The sequence below is a fragment of the Chenopodium album genome, chromosome 20, assembly GCF_948465745.1.
Source record: "Chenopodium album chromosome 20, dcCheAlbu1.1, whole genome shotgun sequence".
In the NCBI taxonomy this organism is placed as follows: Eukaryota; Viridiplantae; Streptophyta; class Magnoliopsida; order Caryophyllales; family Amaranthaceae; genus Chenopodium; species Chenopodium album.
In genome coordinates this window covers 28,787,131-28,809,562 of record NC_137853.1, presented here as the reverse complement: position 1 = coordinate 28,809,562, position 22,432 = coordinate 28,787,131, and the positions used below count along the sequence as shown (strand labels likewise).

General features: G+C 35.6%; 2 protein-coding genes across 3 annotated transcripts; one reads left to right on the top strand and one right to left on the bottom strand.

The window, feature by feature from the left end:
* The first annotated feature begins 1,182 nt into the window (after positions 1-1,182).
* Positions 1,183-4,045, top strand: LOC145598169 (large ribosomal subunit protein uL22y). The gene is made up of 7 exons (XM_081654483.1): positions 1,183-1,299; positions 1,404-1,440; positions 1,541-1,581; positions 2,689-2,919; positions 3,035-3,137; positions 3,218-3,285; positions 3,795-4,045. The coding sequence occupies exons 1-7, from the start codon at positions 1,297-1,299 to the stop codon at positions 3,822-3,824; spliced, it is 513 nt and encodes a 170-aa protein (XP_081510609.1). The 5' UTR covers positions 1,183-1,296; the 3' UTR covers positions 3,825-4,045.
* Positions 4,046-10,141: 6,096 nt separating this feature from the next.
* On the bottom strand, positions 10,142-22,087 carry LOC145597919 (UPF0235 protein At5g63440). Of its 2 annotated transcripts, none has more exons than XM_081654190.1 (7): positions 21,918-22,087; positions 15,677-15,791; positions 14,069-14,222; positions 13,369-13,465; positions 11,075-11,163; positions 10,908-10,976; positions 10,142-10,407 (listed from the first exon to the last, which is right to left on the bottom strand). In XM_081654190.1, exons 1-7 carry the CDS (start codon positions 22,030-22,032, stop codon positions 10,348-10,350), a joined length of 699 nt encoding a protein of 232 aa, XP_081510316.1. In that variant the 5' UTR covers positions 22,033-22,087; the 3' UTR covers positions 10,142-10,347. The 2 variants fall into 2 exon arrangements, with proteins under 2 accessions (XP_081510316.1, XP_081510317.1); XM_081654191.1 differs by having other exon boundaries at positions 15,677-15,783.
* Between the last annotated feature and the right edge of the window lie 345 nt (positions 22,088-22,432).

The following is a 22,432-nucleotide window of genomic DNA, read 5'->3' as shown; positions in this document are numbered from 1 at the left end:
AGTGTAGATTTGTGGTTTGTGTTTTTAAATACTAAAGTATAGATATAGAAGTATAGGTATAGAATACTAAGTATAGATATAGGTAGATAGATAAATAGATATCGATAGATAGATAGATAGATAACTAAGTATCGATAGATATATATAAATATTAGTTAAAAAGTGGATTTAACGATAACAACTGATCATTGTCTTGGAATTGTTGAGACTATTCCTCTTAATTCATTTTTTTAGGTTGTGATATTATTTATTATCCTTTTTATGTGTGCTTTTTTAAACATAGATTTATTTATGTATATATAGAGCACATAACTTACTATTGGCTAAAATGGTAAGAAGTGTGATCTTAGATCCATGAGGTGCAGAGAATTTGAGTGAGGTATCTAGATTTTTTTTTTACGAATCATTTTATTGCCACGCAACTCTGGAAGATAAGAAATCTAATTATGTATCTTGAATTTCATCCAAAACAATATTTGGCCATCCAGCTCCAGATCAAATTCTTCAGAGGTCCTGAGGTATCCAATTTTTTGTTTAATTACATATTGTTCTATTTTTATTGATAGCATTGTTAAAGACAATTTTACACAAATGTTCTCTCGACAGATTTTGAGGTATAAAGGGTAAAAAAAATATGGAGAAGGTGGTAGAAAAGAGAGGGGAAGGGGGGACTATAAGGAAAGTGAAGATAGAAACGAGGTGGTAATGACTACCATGGGAAATAAGGGAGGAGGAGGAGAGAGACAAGAAATGTTTGCTGTGCGAGTTTTTTCACAACAATTGGATTGTTCGGGAGTATAATTGATTTTAAATTACAACGTTGAAGATTTCATGAAGCCTTCTTTGAGACAAGTCTCACATCATGTAGGACTATATTTTTTCAACGTATAAATTACAAAAGACGATCAAATAAATATTTGTGAAAAATTTCAAACGTTGTGATTAAAAAGAAAATGAGAAATTATTAATATTTGTTGGAATCGTATCAATGAATAATTTTTTTAAAATTTAATCGTAAAAAAAATATAGAGGGAGCATTTAACAATATGTAAATTTTCATCTTAAACAACACAAAACGATGTCGTTTCGTAGGGACCAGCTAAAGATGACTGGACCCGGATCTAGCTAAAATAGTCGGTGACAAGGCCCAATTAAATACCCAAATAAGGCCCAGCCTGAAAGAAATTAGGGTTTTCATAAAATCTGAGTTACCTCCTTCACTCCCTTCTCTCATCGCAAAACCTTCACCAACATTTTGGGACAGTTCTGCCATTGAAGCAACATCAAGGAGCAACAATGGTCTGTATTTCTCTCTCTTTCTCCCCTTTTCTCCTTGTTTTCCGTCTCTAATGGTGGATTTATGTTAAATTTGTTTTGTTTTTTTTTTTTTTTGAAATTTTCAGGTGAAGTATTCAAAAGAACCCGAAAACCCCACCAAGTGTAAGCATTTCCTACATCATTTCTCTTTATCTTTTGATCCATTAGTTATTGATTTTTGTGGGTTTTGATTTTTGGGTGTTAATTTGTATCAAATTTTCAGCTTGCAAGGCTAGAGGGTCGGATCTCCGATGTCATTTCAAGGTAATTTGGGTTTAACTTCGTACTTATTTTTCTGGGATTTATGGTTTTTGTAATGGGGTGTTGAATTTTTGGTATTATTACATTGCTTTAATCCGATTTTATGTTTACTTTGTTGCATATATTCTGTTGCTTATTGGTGTATGAATTAAATTATATTTGCAAGAAATAATTTGTATGGGGTGTTTCTGAATTAGGAGTTTTTGTTGTGCTTGGCGTGTAGCAATTAGAGGGTTGTATGAGAGATTGTGTGATCTGATAGTAGTTTCCTACTTTTTATTGATGAATTGCCTTTTCATATCTGATACAAGTCATACAACCACTTCAATGAATTATTTCGATAAATAAAGATTGAATCTTTGTTGCCGGGCATTGAGGGGATAAGGGAATTGAGCAGTTTCTTTCTTTTAGTGAGCTGTCTTCTACTACAGGGACAGGGTGAATTACTGTGTTTAAATGCAGTACATTCAAATGAGACCATGAAACTTTTAGTGTAGTGCCTACTTGGTGTTGAATTTTCAGTGAATTGAATTATGCAATTATCCAGTTGTTTATTTTGTGTGTCCATTTTTATATGTTTTGTTGATGTTATAATGAACCTCCATCGGATAACGTATTTACTCGGGAAGCATTCATGGAAAATGTAAATGTATGCTTGTGGCTGAGATGGGTACGAGAATAGCTTTAGCCATTAGGTAGGGGTGCAAGAGATGCTGGAATTTCCAGAATGAATGATATCTGTAAGGTAGATTAAGACTGCAACATAGTGATTATGAGTCTATGACTTTCTAAATTGCAAAGTGCCATTTTCAGATAGCAATTTCTTATATATTTTAATTATGTTCTTGTAAATAAGAGCAGTTGCATGTGCAAGCTTTATTCAATTTGATGAAGTTGCTTTGTAGGATTACTATTATTGCTATTAAATCTTCTTTTAATGCAGTGATACTATGCTGGTATGTATAATGAATCTTTATATATGATGTTGGTGACTTGTGCCTTTGATGTATTTTTGTACGATGTTGGTGATTTCTTTGATTATGGTGCTGAGATTGTTCTCTAGTAATTGTGTGAATCTTAATTATTGTATTTAATTCCTTCTGTACACAGAATACCAGAGAAACTGCCTTTGCACTCCGAAAAATGCCTCTAGGCAAGGCTAAAAGGTACTTGGAGGATGTCCTTGCCCATAAACAGGCAATTCCATTCCGTCGTTTTTGCAGAGGAGTTGGCCGTACTGCCCAGGCGAAAAACCGTCATTCAAACGGACAAGGACGTTGGCCTGTTAAATCTGCCAAATTCGTTTTGGACTTGCTTAAAAACGCTGAGAGCAATGCTGAAGTATGTGACACTGGTTTCCTAGTTTCTAGGGTGCCTGTTTGCTTGAGTTATTAACATTTTTCCACAACTGAATTCTTGGAGCTGCATTCTCATCATGTTAATTGAATTGTTATAGATGAAAGGTTTGGATGTCGATTCCCTATACATCTCACACATTCAGGTGAACCAAGCTCAGAAGCAGAGACGCCGTACATACCGTGCTCATGGAAGAATCAATCGTGAGTGTTCACTTGTCTATTATTTTGTGTTAACTTGCAGAAATTATCGCAGGGAACTGATGTGTTTTTTTTTATGGCAGCTTACATGTCGCATCCATGCCACATTGAGCTAACCTTGTCAGAAAAGGAAGAAGCTGTGAGGAAAGAGGTAAATTCTTTTACTAAGATCATTATCAATAATTCAATACTTTGTATGATGCATGAACAGGAAGCCCACAGTCACTATCGCCTTTCTTGTGTTTTTGCTAAGAACTTGGGTAGTTGAAAGTTCTGTTAATGTTAGCAGAAAATGATTACCTGGGATATGCCAACGGCATTGTTGATACAATCTTAGGCAAGAACTAGGGATGATAGCAAATTAGCAATTACATGGAAGTACTTTACGCCCCTCCCCCTTTAAAAGCTTTGAGATTATAATTGCATTGGGTCTGGGTATTCAAATCTAATTGAGACATCTCAATTTTTTCTAAAATTCTGTAATACTTATTTTTACTCTCCTTGGGCTTCTCTCCCCCAACCAATTGAAAATCAAGCCTTTGTATTATTCTTATTGCTACTGAAATCCTTGGTTACTCTTTTATGTGTTATCCGCTTCTATATTATTTGCTAATTTTCTATACAGAATACTGACCATTGCTGTAAAATGTGTTCTTGCAGCCTGAGTCTCAGTTGGCCACCAGCAAATAGAAGAGCACTTTATCTTAATTAAAAACTTCGAGGGTCGAGTTCATCATTGAGGACTGATTCTTTTTTGTTGTCGATTTCTTGATCAGCCAGATGTTTTTTTCTTTGTTTCCTGTTCTTTCCCTGTGGGATTTTGTGCTGTTGACAAGATGTTATTAGTTTGCAACTCTATATCTATTGTGTTATGAGATTTAGCAATTACACCTAATGATTATTTTGGATTCTCTCTTTCGCGTATGTGAATAAGCTCACTTGTGATCGTGGGTGATGTGCTTCAACCTGCAAGTGATTGATTTATAGTGTCTGTTGTAGCCTGGTAGGTGCAATATAAAATACAGAGTACTCAAATGAGTTTCAAAGTGTTGGTAAAAAGTAAACTTTGAATTTTTGAAATATGCTTGGAAATGAATCTGACATAAATACATTGTGGTACTATTTAACAGAGTAAGAGATTAAAAACTTAGAAAATAAATTAAAAAATGAAAAGACTTTCTCTCTCTACAAAACCCTCACTGCCTCAGTACCGCTTTCGTCCACCGCCTTCCTTTCTTTCTCTGTTTGCTCGCCGGTGACAAGGAAGCCTTCCTTTCTTTCTCTGTTTGCACGCCGGCGGCAGGCGCTTCTTCTCCTAGTTGTTCCCGGGGAGGATAGCAGCCTGTCCTCTATAGTTTATTTGTTTAGCTGTTTCTCTTCGCCTCTTTCAAAGTACGGCTGACTTGGGTGATCGTTATGAAGAACTTTGTCCACTCTGTTTTTAGGTGTTGCGTTTCCTTTCTAGGTTTTTTTTTTTTTTTTTTTTTTTTTTTGACAAAGGAAACACAAAACTAAAACGACTAAAACGAAAGACATAGTAGATCTCTACGACAGGCCGCTCCAGCAAGGGAATGAGCCTTCGCAATAGATGTCCTAGAAACCTTCCGAATGAGACAAGTAGTAAAGGACGATAAACTATCATGGATATCCTGAAGAGTCCAAATAACCGACATATATGTCGTATCCTGACAGAAAAGAAGAGTAGGAATAATGGAGCAGTCAGTGAGAAGTAGAATCTGAGTAAGTTCCCTTTCTAGTTGTTTACTGCACTTTTCTTTTTCGTTTACTTTCGTTTCCTTTGGTTTAGTTTTCTTTGTCTTTTTATGCCTTTTACTTTCCTTCTATGCATGTAATTTCCTTTAGGTTAGGTTAGTTGTAGTTGTTCAGGTTTTTACTTTATTTCCTTTTTGTTTTTATCTCCTTCAAAGGTATTGTCTCTTGGTTTTTTTCTAGGTTTTCTTGGTATTGTTTTAGAGTTTGGAATTGTTTGTTTTTCCTGGTTAGTTCTTTAAGCTTTTGCTTTGTAAAAGCTGGTGAGATGGTGTGTTTGGTGGAATTTTTTTTTTTTGTTAGTTCTTATCTAGGTATTCTGCTCTTCGTTTGTCTCTAGTTTTGATTATGGAGTTATTTCCTGCTTTCATTTCTTTTCATCATCCGGATGATTTTGATGATGAAAGTATCATCCACTTCCTTTCCTCTATGGATAAACCCAGTGACGTCGCAGTTCGTTCCTCGGAGTTCAAGGAACAAGGGAACTCCTTGTTCAAGGCTAGCAAGTTTAAACTAGCCTTTTCCAAGTATGAGTTGGCTAGTAAATTGTTACGTTTTACTATGCTATGTTCTATAGAAGCTTTTGCTTCGTTTTGGTCTTTGGCTTTTGTTTTGCATCTTAATCTTGCGGCTTGTGCTTTGAAGCTTCTTGATATATTATGTTGTTGTTAAGCTTTGTTCCTCCGTGTCAGTGTTTGATTCCTGTCATATTAAGGCTCTTTATAGGAGGGCTTCTGCGTATCAAGAATTGGGCAAGCTTCGTTCGGCTAGAAAAGATCTGGTTAAGGGTACTAAAAGTGATCCTAATAATATAGAGGTGTTAACAAAGTTGCATTGTGTTGAAGGTTTGTTACAAGATGTGTCTTTAGTTGATAAAAAACAAAGGGGTAAGTTGGTCAAGCTTGTTACCCAAGTTGAGTCGACTTCTCAAGTTCCTAATAATTGTGTAGTTGGTTGTGAGGTAAACAAGGATTGTTGTTTTGCGGAAGTGGTTCCAATTGTTAGGTTTCAGTGTAGTGGTTTAAGTCCAGCTGTTTCGGAGCCAGTATTATTGCCTGGCTCATTCGTGGTGACAAAGAATGTATTCTCCCATCACCAGTTTTAGAGAGTGCTGATATGGATGTGATTTCCAATTAGATTCGGTTGGTAATGATATGGATTGTGAGTCTTTACCACCTTCTCCTCAGGTTGAAGTCCCTCGTATGCATGAGTTTGTTTCTCGACATGGTTCGAGTTCATCCTTTCGGCTTTCTTCTTCAAATTTACAGCAGGTTATGCAAGGCAAGGTTATTCAGTTCTACCATTCTAAGTCTATGTCGTTAATGTCAATTTGGGTTCAACCCAGTAAAACTTCTATCCAGACCAAGGTCCCCCCAAGATGTAACTTCTAGGGAAGTAGAGACCTCTATTCCACTTCAGTTAAGTCCCTAATGGATTGGAGCAACACGCGGTGTCAACTTTAGAGTTCCTTACAACTCCTATTTTGTAGTCCACGTATGCTCCGGTTTTGCAGTCTTATCTGGAGGAGTGATCACCTCTATTACGACAGAGTTCTCCCACGATGTGAAGTCCAGTGTAGCGATATTCCGTACCATTGCTTCACAAAAGGTGTCATGTGATGAGAAACGACATACAGTGCCCATTCTAGAGTCTCAGCCAGCTCTCACTTTGCAGCCGTCCTCAGGTGCTCCAGTGACGCCGTACAACAGTTTGGAGTGCATGACTGCCATTCTTGATCTTGACAGTCAGATGTGAGAGAAAAATTCACAGGAGTTTGTGGGAAAAGTTTGTGTTCCAAGTTATCCTTTCTCCACTTTGCATTTCAATGCTAGGGTTTCAAGTCAACCCCTTCGTCATCAACAGTCTATTTACCACCCTCGGTTTAGGAAAATAAGTTCTTTGGTGGATCGACCTAGATCATATGCAGGGTGTCAAGTGGTTCGTGTGGGTGCAAAGCGTGGCCGTAGGCCTAGTGTGGACTTCAAGTACTGCAACTTGGCTTGAATAAAGTTTGCTCGCAAATGTCTTTTTGGGTTTGCGTAGTGTAGTTTGTTGGTTGCTTTTATTTTTATGTATTTCTTTATTAGTAATCATTGTTAAAAAATATATATATATATTAAAAAATAAATTGGAACAATTGTCGAAAAATATTCGTATTTTTTAATTCGTATTTAATTGTATAGATATTTTGTTATGTTCATCTCTATATAATAATGGTATGGGTTGATTTACAACAAGTCTGGAATTACAAATGATTCAAAATTCTAGACAACTAACAAAACTAAGGCATCCGTGTTTCATTTTCAATTTTTACAAGTGGAGAGAGTCAGAAATCCTAGTGTACCTAACTAAAGAAGAACCAATGTGTCTAATATGGCAAGTGAAGTAACAATGTAGCATCCCTATACCACCCCAAGGGATCAAGGATAATAATGAAAATTTTAAGGTGATTATATAACAAATGATCATCATAAGCCATCCTATGCGCACAATATAAGCCACAATAATAGAAATTTTTTTAAAAAAACCCATTTAAATTCATTTATAAATTGTTAAAAATCTTTTTAATATTTATGCAAATCAGAAATCTATACTAATATATTAAAAGGTGTTACTAAGAACGTCTTTGTGCCATGTAGACCACGCCATGTCACCTACGCCATCTCTCATTATGCCACATCATCACTATTCAATCAACTTGAATCATTATGTCACGTCACCCAATATTGTTTCATATAAAAAGATGATGATAAGAGGATTCGAACATCCAACCTCTTATAAGAAAGATGGTTAAATAAACGTTTAAGCCAACTACCAATTATGTCATAAACATGAAAATAAATGTATATAATTGATAATCACAAGATCTAATTAAAAAAAAAAGACATTATAAATATCAAATACATATAATCACAAGGAATAATTAAAGTAGCACCCAGTGCAACGCTCGGGCTACACACTAGTTTAAATGCTTAAAAGTTGTAAAAAAAAAAATTAAAGAAGTAATTAAAAGTGAGTAATGCTAGTTTCACTCTCCTAATATTTTCTTTACTCCATTCTCTCTCCTCTCAGTCACCGAAATTCGTCACCATCAGTTATTCGGAAACGACGGGTCTTTATAGACGTCTTGTATTTATAGAGTTAATCTTAATACGAACTCCATACAAGACGTCTATAAAGACCATGGTGATTTTCACCACAGCCTTGTCGTTTTCGAAAATCGGCAGTGACAAATTTCAATGAACGAGAGGAGAGTGAAAGGGGTTTAAGTAAACCATAAGAGAGAGTAATTAAAATTACCCACTTTTAATTAGTTAATAAATTTTAACATTTTTGAATAATTTTATTGTCTTGTTTTCAAATATATTGAGATCTAATATTAAAAAGATTTTGCGTATTTTCTGAGATTATTTAAATGTTTTTTGGCAAAAAAAAGGGAGACCACTTTTTATTTTTTTTTTATTTTCATTGTGGGCATGATGTTGCCACCTCAACGAGCCCATTTTATTCTTGTGGTGATCAAAAGTAATTTAGTCACTATATAAAGTTAAAAACATTGGAAAAAAAAAACACATAATTTAGGCTGAACTAGCATCTCTATAACAAAGAATTTTGATTGTTCTTTCAAAATCATATACAAATCATTCCCATTACTATTATTTATTATCACCTACTAAACGGGTTGTTAAGGGAGATAAGATAAAATAATATGGTAAAAATTAACAACAATTGCTAGTTAGTCTTTAAGACGACTAGCCAAAGAGAACATTCAAAACCTTGCCTAAGACCTAGCCTAATCGTAAAAACCAGTTTGAAGCCTTTACGAGGTTACAGACCACCACACCGAAAATTATAGATTTTCCAAATGTCACCAATAAGACAACCCCAAATGTTCATCTACTAAATTAAGGGCCTGTTCACATTTACTAAACTGAGTTGAACTGAACTGAACTGATTGGAGCTGAACTGAATTGAATATTTTATGAGAGAAGGAAATTAGGAGCTGAAGTGAACTGAATTGATTGGAGTTGAACTGAACTAATTGAAGCTGAACTGAACTAAACTGAAATGAACCGAAATTAAGTAAATGTGAATAAGCCCTAAATCATATAATCAATTAGATGGTGCAACTGACTATATTGTGCGTCGATACTTCGAAGTATAAATCCCATGCAAAATAAACATAAAGGTATCACCCATCCCACATAAAAATATCACCAATTAGTACAATAAAGGAAAAATTAGAAATAATAATCCCAATTTTCACCAATTTTGCTAGAATAATATCAACTTTGAATTATTCTGGAATAATCCGAACTTTAGGGGTTCCTCTTTTTTTTTTCAATCCCAAAAACCAGTGGCCGGTGGGTTAATTTTTTTTTTTAAAAGTGACACGTGTCACGAGTTAATTGGTTAAAAAAATTAAAAATAAAATAAAAAACAAACAAACAAACAAAAAAAAAATGAAAAAATACCAGCCAAACCCCAATCTGGCCACCCAAAACCTTGTCGCCAACGGCTGCCGCTACTCCCTCCCCCGTGCGCCGGTTTCCCTCCTCCTTCAGCGCCGGTTTCCCCCCTCCCCCAACGACGGTGATGCGACCTACCTTCTTCCCTCCTTTTTCGATCCACCAACAATCCCCTTGAATTGTAACTCCCGCCAGCGAAGCTCCTTTAAAACTCTCTCCAACTCCCGAAAACACTCTTCCCCCACCATCGAAAACCCATGCCGCTAGGGTTTTGAGGTGGGGGAAAGGGCGATGTAGGGTTTTGCCAGCAGAGCTTGATTTTGCTTCGTGGTTGAATGGCAGGGAGGAAGGTGGCGGTCGAAAAGGGGCAGCCAGAAAACGGTGATCCGACGGTCCTGTGTGGGAGGGGGAGATACAAAGGTCCGGCAAAGGCTGGTGGGGGAAGGGGCGACAAAGGCAGCGTTGCTGTTTTTTTTTTTTTTATTGTTGTTATTATATTTTCACCAATCAAGACTTGACACGTGCCAAGTAACCTGATATAATAGGTCATTAACTTTTGTTAACCTGTTTGGGATTGAAGAAAAATAATAACCCCAAAGTTCGGATTATTCTAGAATAATCCAAAGTTGGGATCATTGGAACAAAATTGATGAAAGTCAAGATTATTATTTCCAACTTTTCCAACAAAAAATAGATTATGAATTTGTTTAACCAGATAAAAATTCAAATTAGTTCATAGGGATTTTTTTTGGAAAGTACATAAAGTTACTTTTGTTTCATTTATTAAATTTGTAAATTTTAGAATAAATAAGAAATCCATACTAAAATTTCTGCTTCAGGAAACTATAAGATTACACTTGTGTAATGTACTAGTACTTGAAGCGTACAAAATAATGCACTGAATTATATTTGAACTAATGTACATATGCCATTAACATACACTTGAATTCACATCAATCGGGATGCTAATTCGCTCATGGTTGAACAGCTTCCAAAAGCTTCTCATACACTTGTCTTGCAGTAAGATCTTCAACCTAATTCAAGCATTGGATTTTTTTTGATACATTAGTTTGGGAACGAAAAAATCATTAAGTTCCAATAATAATTATGTGGAAGTAAAGCTTAGCAGTCCTTAGTGATCTGCTCTTTCTTTAACTTTCCTCTACCCTAATTGAACACTATTACCTTAAAGAATAGTATCCAACTAAACCAACCATGGTCATTGTAAACTTGCAAGTTCTAAACCCCTTCCAACTACCCATAAAAAAACTTGCAATATGATTGAAGAAGCCTTCATCAATATGATTAAAGGAGATGCAATTTTCTACATTTTGGAAGTATATTCAAACACTCAAGCACGTAGCAACTAGTAGCAGGGCTGATGCATTGATTGCATTTGGCTACTGAATCAATGAACAAATGATTGCCATGTGGTATTCTACCCACTTTATATAGACAGACATTTTCTTTGAAGTATTGAGCAAATCAAAACAAATGCCCAACTAAGAAACAGAACAAAATCAATTTGACATACCACAAGGAGTTTTGATTTATTGTTCCATCCTCTCTGAAGAGTCATCTGGCTCAACCTAAGACCCAAAACCTGTTTAAGAGAATCTTTGATGAGTATAATCATCGTAAAGTACTTGCAATAATCATCATAAAGTACTTGCAAAAAATTACTATCAAAACATTGTATACCTTTCCCATGAATTCCAGGAGCTCATTATTTGCTTCTCCACGTGCAGCAGGTGCTGCCACAGCTACTCTTACATCATCAGCATTAACTCCTGTAAGCAATCATTAAGTTAAGCTAATTAGGGTCTGATATTGTGGCAGAACAAGCTATAATGATTAAATAGCCAAAAAAAAAAAAAAAAAAAAAGAGCACACATCAATAAGCACTTGAAAAAGAAAGCAGGCATCTCATTTAATCAATAAGCCTTAAGTCCTAATTTCAACAAATTTTTAGGCAAAAAGATATCGAACATATACATTTAATCAGTTAGAATTCTTGTTAAAACGAGAATTGCACAATACCACACTAATTAATGTCACATAAGAAATTTTTCACTTCACAAGCTATAATCCTATCCAAAAAAAAAACAGAAAAGAAAAAACTTAGAGCATGCTTGGATTGAAAATAATGCATTAATGGGGAATAGAAAGTGAGAAGAGGAGATTGTATGGAGGATGAAGTAGCGGAAGTGTGATGAGAAAGGAAGAAAATATTACCCACGTATTGAGGGTAATACTTATCCTAGTGTGAAGGTGGAAAACTATTTACTCCCATTTTGAGGGTGATAATTCTTGTCTCCTTCCCTTATTCTCATAACATTACCTTATTCCCTCTACCACCACCTCATCCTAGTAATCACAATCTTGACACACCTTCATCTTCTTAGTTTGACATTCATTACCCCTTAATCCAAGCATGCCCTTAAGGGTGTTCACCATCTCTCTCTTTCTCAAGACTCTCCTCTATCTTTCTTCTCTCCTTCCCCTCCACACCCCACCCCCACCCACACCCCCCCCCCCCCCCCCTCCAAAAAAAAAAAAAAAAAAAAGACCACAATTTACTAGCTTCTCAGTAGTTACTAGTTAGTAAGGCTAACCAACAATATAACTACAATGAACTAGCAGGTTCGGGTTGGGATTTTCTAATCATTCCATTTATTCAACCTAAAGACATCTATACTCCCCCCCCCCCCCCCCCTCCTCTCTCTCTCTCTCCCCTTCTTCTTTCTTTGTTCTTTTTTTTCCCCTCTTTTTAAAAAGGACGAGATTAGGGAAGGTGAACGAACAAAATAATTAAAACACCACCAATAAGAGAAAGAGGTGTGTTGCCGGCACATAAATTATTAGAATTAACTTGTTCACAAAATAATTAAAACACCAGTACATATAGGGCACGGAAAGGAGTGACAGTAATGAATCCAAGAAGTGGCAAAAGAAGTCTTTGAAATTATAATAAACCATATTTTACAAGAAAAGGCAAAGTATGACTAACCTTTTTTTTTATTATTTTTTTTTTCATTTTTACATGGGGCTTATCATTGAGTTAAATTAAGATGATAATGACAAGGATTAGGTTATATCGTAAGGATCACATAACATGTTTAAATAAAGTCTCATTAGTAAATATTAAAATGTAAAGTTGACCCGAGTTGACATGTGACCACCCGTCTCATGCTCTCTTATGATATCTTCTTGACTTTGGCACAATGCCACCAATCCGTTAGATTCACATTCCAATCTTTTATACTTATCAAAGTCAACTCACCTTATATAACAAGAAGTAAATAGAATAAGATAAAAATCAAAGTCGAATTAAATCAATTTGACAATTGAATCCTTATCAAGAAAAACTTGTAGATAAAAAGGTAGAAAACAAAAAATAGATTTGAATCACAGATCTAGAAGGATCAACAGTGGATGCCCATTCATGCTTGGCTTGATTTTGTCTAGTAGGTGCTCCAAATCTAGAATAGCAACTATGCATAGGTTCTAGAATCCACCAAGCTTCCAAGTTGTGAAAGAAAGAGGGAAAGTTTAGCATGTCACAGGTCTTGGATGCTAAATTATCAAACCCCAGTCCCCAATGATTAAGATATAGGTTTTACTTTTGTTAGAGAGAATTATAAAGGTATCCAGAACTCAAGCCATATGTCAAGCACATACATACCACTGCGATCTTCAAAATACCTCAACAAGATATCAAGTAACCTAACAATCCAGCTAAACAGTCAAATTTGAGTCCAGTGAAACTTACAGAGTTACAGATCTACCATAAAACTCCAACAAAAATAGTAAATTATAGCATCTCATAAGCTGCAGCTTTAAATAATCAGATAGTATTTTTTGTTTTATACCGTTTAGAAAAAATGAAATAATTCATCAGTCAAAGATAAACCACAAAAGAACAACTCAGAAACATGAAGGTTTACTGCGCCAAATATGGTGAAGGCAAAGATAATAAGTCGATTATGTTTTACTTGTAATTGCTGAACGTGATGCACGGTCTTCGACTTCTATTGCAACCTGAACAAGCCCACCTTCTAACTGTGATATGCATGGTGGCACAGGAGCATCCTGAATTCACAAGAATTTTATGCCACAAGTTAAAATATTAATTAAAATAATGATCAGCATCACGCCATCACTATATACAAGAATCAAGTATTCAACTAAGTTGAGAAAAGAATTCTTAGTGCTTTACAGATCAATAAGATAAAAGATCATACTCTGATTGCATATTGGCACAGGAATGTCCTTTATGCAAACAGAAAAGGTTCTATGCCACAAAATTTAAATTTAATAAAAAATCCTAGCATCACGTTATCACAATATGCAAGAATAAAGCATTCAACCAAGTCGAGAAAAGGATTCTAACTGCTTTATGATCAATCAGATAAATGATCAAACTGACAGCAGAAGTCATTCTCAGGACTCAGGAGTGGAATATTTACTTGTTTTGTTGTTACATAGTTGCCATATGTTGATATAGACTCTATTTCAGCATGGTTGCATAATATAGTGCTCATGTTTATGCAGATCATAAGCAGGCTATATCAATTATTAAGTTATCAGAGCACTTGAAGAGGGCAAAAAAATGTGAAACTGAAATTAATAGATCAGTAGGTCAGGAGTTTAGCTTTAAAGGATATCAAAATTCCTTCATATCACAGTTATTACCTGTGGGTTTGTTTCAGCGGCAATAGTACTAAGAGCGCCATCAATTATGTATATGAAAGATGCATGCTCCAGCTCTTCTTCAGCTCTATAGCAAACAAAAAGGCCACAACCTAAACAATTCATTCTGTGCTGCTTTTCCAGCTTCCCTTCTCCTCTGGAGAGAACCAAATACACAATAAATATACAAAAAAATAAAATAAAATAAAATAAAATAAAAAGAGAGAGAGAGAGAGAGAGAAGAAAAGAAAAGAAAAGAAAAGAAAAGAAAAGGAAGATCAAATTCAAAGAGTGAGCATGTGGTGATACAGATAAAAAAGAAACCACTTTAGAGAATCAAGTGCAATTCCCAAAGACAAGTCTTGAGCACTTCTGAAATTCAAGCAAGAAGTTGGTCCTAGATTTTGATCTTCAGGCAAATTAGGAATTGTGCCTTGAAATCTCATTCCAAGTAAACACAGCCATTTAATGAGCCTATTTGATCAATTCCATTGTACTATAGAAAATCCAAGTAGGCTTGGTATGAAAAGGAAAGGCAATGATCAATCGCCATGCTTTTTCATTTAGAATGAAGAATTATCTTCACAGCTGATTTGAGCTATGAACCATGTCCTTGTCCATAATTCTGGGAGGCCAAGATCAAGTAGAGGTGACAAGAATCACATTTTAAGGGTTGTGACTTATTTACATAGTGCCTCTCTGTATATGATGTCAGTCCACCACTTATTTTAATGAAACACACCAAAAGAAGACTCGATTATATGTGTGAGACACTTAGACTAAAAAGATGTGATACTTCCTGTCTCATATACTTCCTGACATGAAGATGATATAAATTATTAAACTAAGCTTAAAAAGAAAAGAAAAGTGTACATAGTGATAGGAAAGCACAACAGTGGGGTAGAAAAAAAAAAAAGGTTCTGAGAAAGGTTACTTGAAAAGGCAACAGTGCCAATACTTTGGGAAAATCACACCTTCATGTTTCGGGATGTGGTACCAGCTAGTTTAGTTGGTCAAAGTCTTGGGGCCGAAAGGGTGGTACCAAAGACATCTCAACAAACACCGTCTACATCATTTCCCTTTGTGGCTCTTTCAAAATTTTACCCATAAACTTTGCTAAAATGACCACAAATTTTATGAGCATAATTGAGACTTTATAATATATAGGGCAAAGACCATACATAAGCTCTTCTGCATAGAGTATGATAAAAGGTTTTCACTGCCACAAAGTATATCATCAGTATGTTTGTATGGCACAACATTTATATCAATCACAGAGCTGGACTTCAGAGATTCAAGATACATGCAGCAACAATTACTAGCAGTCTAAAGGCTTCTAAGTTAGAACTGTTAAAATTGACCAAGAGCGACTTGCATGCACACAGTGATCAATACTACACCCTAGATAATCACAGTTCAGGGAGCCAATAAATCACTTAATGGATCATCGTTTGACAAATACTATTTGTTGAACATTTCACAAATAAAAACAATGATAATCATAGTACAATAGTAGACAAAATTCAAACAGTGAATTTCATAACAACTAAAACTAAAGACACGATAATTAAAAAGAAAACTCAATGTAGCTGCAGAAAGCATCAACTGTACCTCTTCAGCAGAACCCTTCCTGCTTCATTGATGTTAAGCCTCGCCAGATGTTTCTTTTTGTCCAACACATATGCCTTGTCAGTTTTTCTCTTTGGCAATTTCTGCAACTGGGTATCTTAAGGAAAAATATTTTAGTAACAGATTAAAAACTATATGTTAAATAATCCAACAATGGACATGAAATATTACAATATGAATTTGACAACGACAGTATCAAAACTGAAAGTTGAAGACTTGAAGCCAGTACAACACTCCCATGCTTCTTTAAGTAGCAATGTCTCACATACTACTAATGATAAGTGAGTTTAAAACTCACTAATATTTCTAATAAGGGTCATTTAGGATTATAATTCTAGTATTTTAGGCCTTCTTAGACTCCTAATTGCAACTTTCCCCTCTTGTTGTGGTTTTGCTTGGTATATTGTTATTTAAAGGTGTTTCCCCGCATTATTGGTTTTCATGCAAGGAGACAAAACAAGGAGGAATTCGAGGACGGGAGGCAACGCTGGGAGTATGAAAGGTCAAAGGAAAGAAGCTGGAGGAATGGTAAAGGCCAACAATCATCATCCAATCATCACCTCCTCTCACCACAAGCAAGGAAAACAAGGAAGCCCAAGGAAGGAAAGAAGGAGCTCACACCCAAGGAAGAAAACAAGGTGAGAGCTAGAGAAGCAAAGAAAAGGGGAGAAAAAGAAGAGCCAGGCGACACGGCCATGTCAGCCTGTGCCAAAAGTATTCTTCCAAGACCCTAGGAGTCTAGGACCACGGCCGAATCACATTTGAAATCATCTTGTACCCTGTACCAGCATATCCAGTGGCACAAAAGATTTTTTTGGAGGCCCCCCCACCCCCTAAATTAGAAAGTTAAAAATAAATAACCCCACCGCACCTATTAATATTCTTGTATTTCTAAGGTAATGGATACTTCTTGTGAACTTAAACTACTTCAAACTGCACGTAATTCACTAAGGAACATCCTGCCTTTAGTGAATTACTGAATCAAATCGTATACCGTGAGACCCTACAATAGTAAGCGATCGTATTTCATAATGCCCTTTGTATCCCCTTAACAGAAGAGTTCCTGTCATAGACCAACCCAAGACACCAAGGCCTAAAAAGCCTTTGATTCATTTTACATATGGTTGTCATGGTGGCAAGGGTAGTATATAAAATTCCCTTAAAAATTGTTAGCATTATGCCAGAATTGCCTTGGGTGAGAATGTGGAGTCATTCACAGAATGAAAGTGAATTGTTTACAGGACATAAGCAAAGTAATATAAATGAGGATTTTAGAGAGAGTTTCATCCAGAAAAGTAATATCTCTTTTCTCTTTGGAAGAGTACCAGCCACTCTAAGATCAAGAGTTTATTGCCCCCAAATTGATGATATAATAGTGTCCATTATTACAACTAACCTATCTGTGATTCTGCAGAATGCCTTCAAGTTTTCTTTCTTATCACAAAATGTTTACACAGTCGTAGTATATTACAGTACCATGTCCCTTATGACCATCAAAAGCACTTTGTTTAGTGCATGACAAACACATGTGAAGATACAGAACCTTCTAGCTCCTACGTAGTGTCCATGGAGCCTCCAGCTTCATAAAGACTTAATGTCATTATCTTATAGAAGTATAGAACCATTAACTGATTCATCCTAGACTCCTTGCACAATAGTTCACTTAAGCTACATCAAGTCATCAACCTACATCTCTGCACCCATTTGAGGTGGGAAATAGAAACTTGTTTCACAACAAAAATATTTTAAGTTTTCACACTTCCACAAAATTACAAATGACTTTTATACACACTCATAATTCTTAATCTCTAAGAGATGATAAATTCACGGTTCATCCAACCAAACATGATAGTCCAATGTAATAACTCATTCCTCAATGTGACATCTGTGTGGCACCACTGGCATAAATAGCTCTCAAGACATTACTACATGTAGATTCTAACATCAAGATTCAAGCTTTTCAATAATTGAGCAACATTGGCTCTTGGTGAAAAATACTAAATATATTTTTAGTAATATCGATCACAATAATAATAGTCAACCCTAATTAAAGGGTCTTTAATTGATCATGGACATAACTTTTTCTATTGCAGAAAAAAGCAACACAAAAAGGCATGTGTTCTACACAGCCTCAAAGATGGTGGGGGATGTCTTAAAGACAGTTGATGTGTTCGATCTGTCTGTCAACTTTCCTTATCTCTTTGACTATCTCTAAGCACCATCCCATGTAAAAAATAATGTCATTGTTCACTCAAAAAAAATCCTAGTTTTTCCATTTGTGACATGACTGTTAACAAATCAACCAGTTTAAAACAACACAAAAATTCTGAATGTTGCATGTGATTTCAAATCTTGAACTAGAATCACAGTAATTACTACTTTTGGAATTAGAATTGTGGGTTCAGGGCTTTGAATCCCGAATTATAGTGTCACAGGGGAATTTTCCAATCAAAACAATTGAAATGGGCATCAGCCACGTTGACGAAGATTTGCGAGTTGATAATTTAGAGTTGGAAGAAGGCAAATGCATTAAAGCTTGACAAAGATTGGCGAGTTGATATTGTAGAGTTGGAAGAAGGGATATGCATTCAAGAAAACAGTTTATAAAAGGATCTCCTTAACAAGCACCCCGGGGTCATTAAATAACTATTTAAAATATTTCCTAAAGTGATACTTTGTATAAATTTTGGAATGTATGCCAAAATCAAGCGTCGATCGGTGTAATTAATGTTTATTTCAGTTTAAATAACTCTATTTTTAGTCATCTTATCTAACTCCCCAGGGCGTTCATTAGCCTTTGCCTTTATAAAACTCAAGGTTCTAAGTATTAAAAAACAAAAAAGGAATATTAGAAAAAGGAATAAAAGGGTGATCTGCAACGGTTTGAGAAGCAAGACATTTACTCGAAATCCGCACATAAAAACCCGGGTGAACGTATCGATGTCATTAATTATATGTCTATAGACCATGAGGGTGATTCCAAAGTCTAATTTCCATCAACTTGCATTATCTTAAATGCAATAACAACAAAGCTCTACACATATGCCTTGTCAGTTTTTCTCTTTGGCAATTTCTGCAACTGGGTATCTTAAAGACTATACATTAAATAATCCAACAATGGACATAAAATCATTTAAAATTTTGTAAAGCCAATTCCTACAATGTGAATTTGACCAACGACGGTATCAAAACTGAAAGTTGAAGACTTGAAGCCAATACATAACTCTCATGCTTCTCTAAGTAGCAATGTCTCACATACTATTAGTGATAACTGATAAGTGAGTTTAATACTTACTAATATTCTAATAAGGGTCATTTAGGATAAGAATTCTTGTATTTTAAGCCCTTTTAGACTCCGAATTGCAACTTTTCCCTCTTGTTGTGGTTTCCTTGGTAAAGTGCTTTATAGGTGTTTCCCTGCATTATTGGTTTTCATGCAAGAAAACAACACAAGGAGGATTTCGAGGACGAGAGGCAATCCTGGGAATATGAAAGGTCAAAGGAATGAAGCTGGAGGAATGGAAAAAGACCAACAATCATCATCTACTCATCACCTCCTCTCACCTCAAGCAAGAAGAAAAACAAGGAGGACCAAGGAAGGAAAGAAAGAGCTCACACCCAAGGAAGAAAACAAGGTGAGACCTAGAGAAGCGAAGAGAAAGAGGAACCAGGTGAGACCATGTCAGCCTGTGCCAAAAGTCTTCTGCCAAAACCCTGGGACCGGCCGAATCAAATGCGGAATTACCGTGTACCCTGTTCCAGCATGTCCAGTGTCACAAATGAACTTTTTATTGCACCCCACATCCCCCCCCCCCCCCCCCCCTAACACCTTTAAAAAAAAAAAAAAAAAACAGCACCTATTAATATTCATGTAGGGTATTTCTAAGGTTAAAAAAGGTTAAAAGGGTACTTCTTGTGAACTTAGACTTTTCAAACTGCACATAATTCACTAAAGAGCATCCTGCCTTGTGGATTACTGAATCAAATCGTATACCGCTCATCACAACATGAGACCCTACAGTAGCAAGCGTTCTTATTTCATAACGCCCTTTGTATGCCCTTAACAGAAGAGTTCCTGTCATACCTCCCAATACACCAAGGCCTCAAAAGCCTCTGATTCATTTCACTTATGCTCGTCATGGTGGCAAGGGTAGCATGAAAATTCCCTTAAAATTTGTTAGCATTTTGTCAGAATTGCCTTGGGTGAGAATGTGGAGTCTTTCACAGAATGAAAGTGAATTAGTTACAGTAGGACATAAGCAAAGTAATATAAATAAGAGTGGGATTTTAGAAAGATCCAGAAAAGTGATATCTCTTTCATCTTTGGAAGAGTACCAGCCACTCTAAGGTCAGGAGTTGTATTGCCCCAAATTGATGATATAATAGTGTCCATTAACACAACTAAACTATCTGTGATTCTACTAAATACCTTCAGTTTTTCTTTTTTATAATATATTTTTCACACATTCTAGTCTATTTAAGTACCATGTCCCTCATGATCATCAAGAGTACTATGTTTAACACAAGTGACGTTACAGAACCTACTAGCTCCTACGTAGTGCCCATCAAGCCTCCAGCTTCATAAAGTCTTAATGTCATTATCTTCAAAGTACTATTAATTGATTCAGCCCAGGCCCCTTGCACTGTTGCACAATAGTTCACTTAAGCTTCACCAACCTACATGTCTGCACCCATTTGAAGTGAGAAATAAAAACTTGTGTCACAACAAAGAGATTTAAAGTTTTTACCACTTCCACAAAATTATATGACTTTAATACACAATCCATAATTCTCAATCTCTGAGAGATTATTCATTCACCGCTCATCCAACCACTCATGATAGTCCACTATAATGACTCATTCCTCAATATGACATCTGTGTGGCACCCTTGACATCACTTAGATGTAGATTCTAACGTCTAGGTTCAAGCTTTTCAAAAGTTGCGCAACAATGGCTCTTGGTCCAAATACTAAATACAAAGTATAATTTTAGGCATATCGATCACAATAATAATACTAGGCCCTAATTGAATGGTCTTCAATTAAGATAATGGATATAGCTTTTTCTATTGCAGAAAAAAGCAACACACAAAGGCATGTGTTACCCTGCCTCGAAGATGGTGGGGGATGTCTCAAAGGCGATTGATGTATTCAATCTGTTGTCAACTTTCCTTATTTCTCAAAATCGACATTGTTCACTCAAAAATCCTAATTTTTCAATTTGTGAAATGACTGCTGACAAATCAACTACTATAAAACAACACAAAATTTCTGATCGTTGCATGTGATTTCAAATCTTGAACTAGAATTCCAGTGACTTAATAACTACTTTTGGAATCAGAATTGCGGATGAGGGGCTTTGAATCCCGAATTATAATGTCACAGGAAATTTTCTGATCCCACAATTGAAATGGGCATCAGCAACCCTAAAAAAGATTTGGGAGTTTATAATGTAGAGTTGGAAGAAGGCATATGCATTCAAGAAAACAGTTTCTTGCTAACGTGTTCCCCGAAAGCTTTAGATTAGCTGTTTAGAATATTTCTTATAATTATAAATTTTTAGAATGCATGCCAAAATCACGGGTTGATCAGTGTAATTAATGTTTATTTCAATTTAATAACTCTACTTTTTAGTCATCTTATCTAACGCCACAAGATGTTCGCTTTTGCTTTATAAATTCAAGATTCTATATATATTAAAAAAAATGGAAAATTAGAAAAAGGAATAAAATAAATTATCCGCAACGATTTGAGAAGCACGATTTTTATTCAAAATCAGCACACAAAAAACCGGGTGAGCGTATCTATGTCATTAATTATATGTCTATGTATCGATGTCATTAATTATACGTCTATAGACCATGATGGTGATTCCAAAGTCTAATTTCCATCACCATCTTAAATGCAATAACAACTAAACACTACTATAACAAGAATCACCATGGCATATCATAGATTAAACAAGGTTTACTGATTACTTACCATATCATATCTTAAATCAGGCATATCAAATATGCAATCAATCATACAAGTAACACTGCATCCATGAATTATAGCTTCAATTGAGATAATCACTAACTAACCATGCAAATTGATGCAATCATTACCAAATACATGATACAATGAGCATTCAATCATTAATTAGAAAGTGATACAAAGCAATTATAAAAATGAAATGGAAACCCTAAAAAGAGAGAGAAAGAGAAAGAGAAAGAGAGTGAACCAGTAATAAGGACATGAGAGCTGCAGTGCTTGCAGTAGTAGACGAAGAGCTCGGAGTCAGGGCCGTCAGGTACAGCATCTTCGCTCGAGTAGGTGTGCGTCGTCCTCTTCGGCATCTTCTCTCTCTTCAATGACGTCGCTGCTCCGGCAGCTGTCACAGATTTTCTTTCTTTTCAGATTAACCGCTTCGACATATGAGGTTCCAATACAATTAACCGGGTCAGGTTCAGTAGTAGGGTCGGGTCAGATTCGCCCGAGTTTATTTCAAAATTAAGATACTCCCTCCGTGTTTTTTTAAGTGATACACTTTTTATTTCCGGTCGTTTTTTTTTAAGTGATACGTTTCCTTTTTTAGCAAAAAAAATACATTAAAATATTATATCTCTCTCCTCTCATGGTCCCCACCCAAACACACGGGGGAGCCCCCATTCATTTATTTGATAAACATTTTTTGTTTATCTAATGACAAATTTGTAATAAAAAGGAACAGTTTAATTGTACACATCAGATTTGACT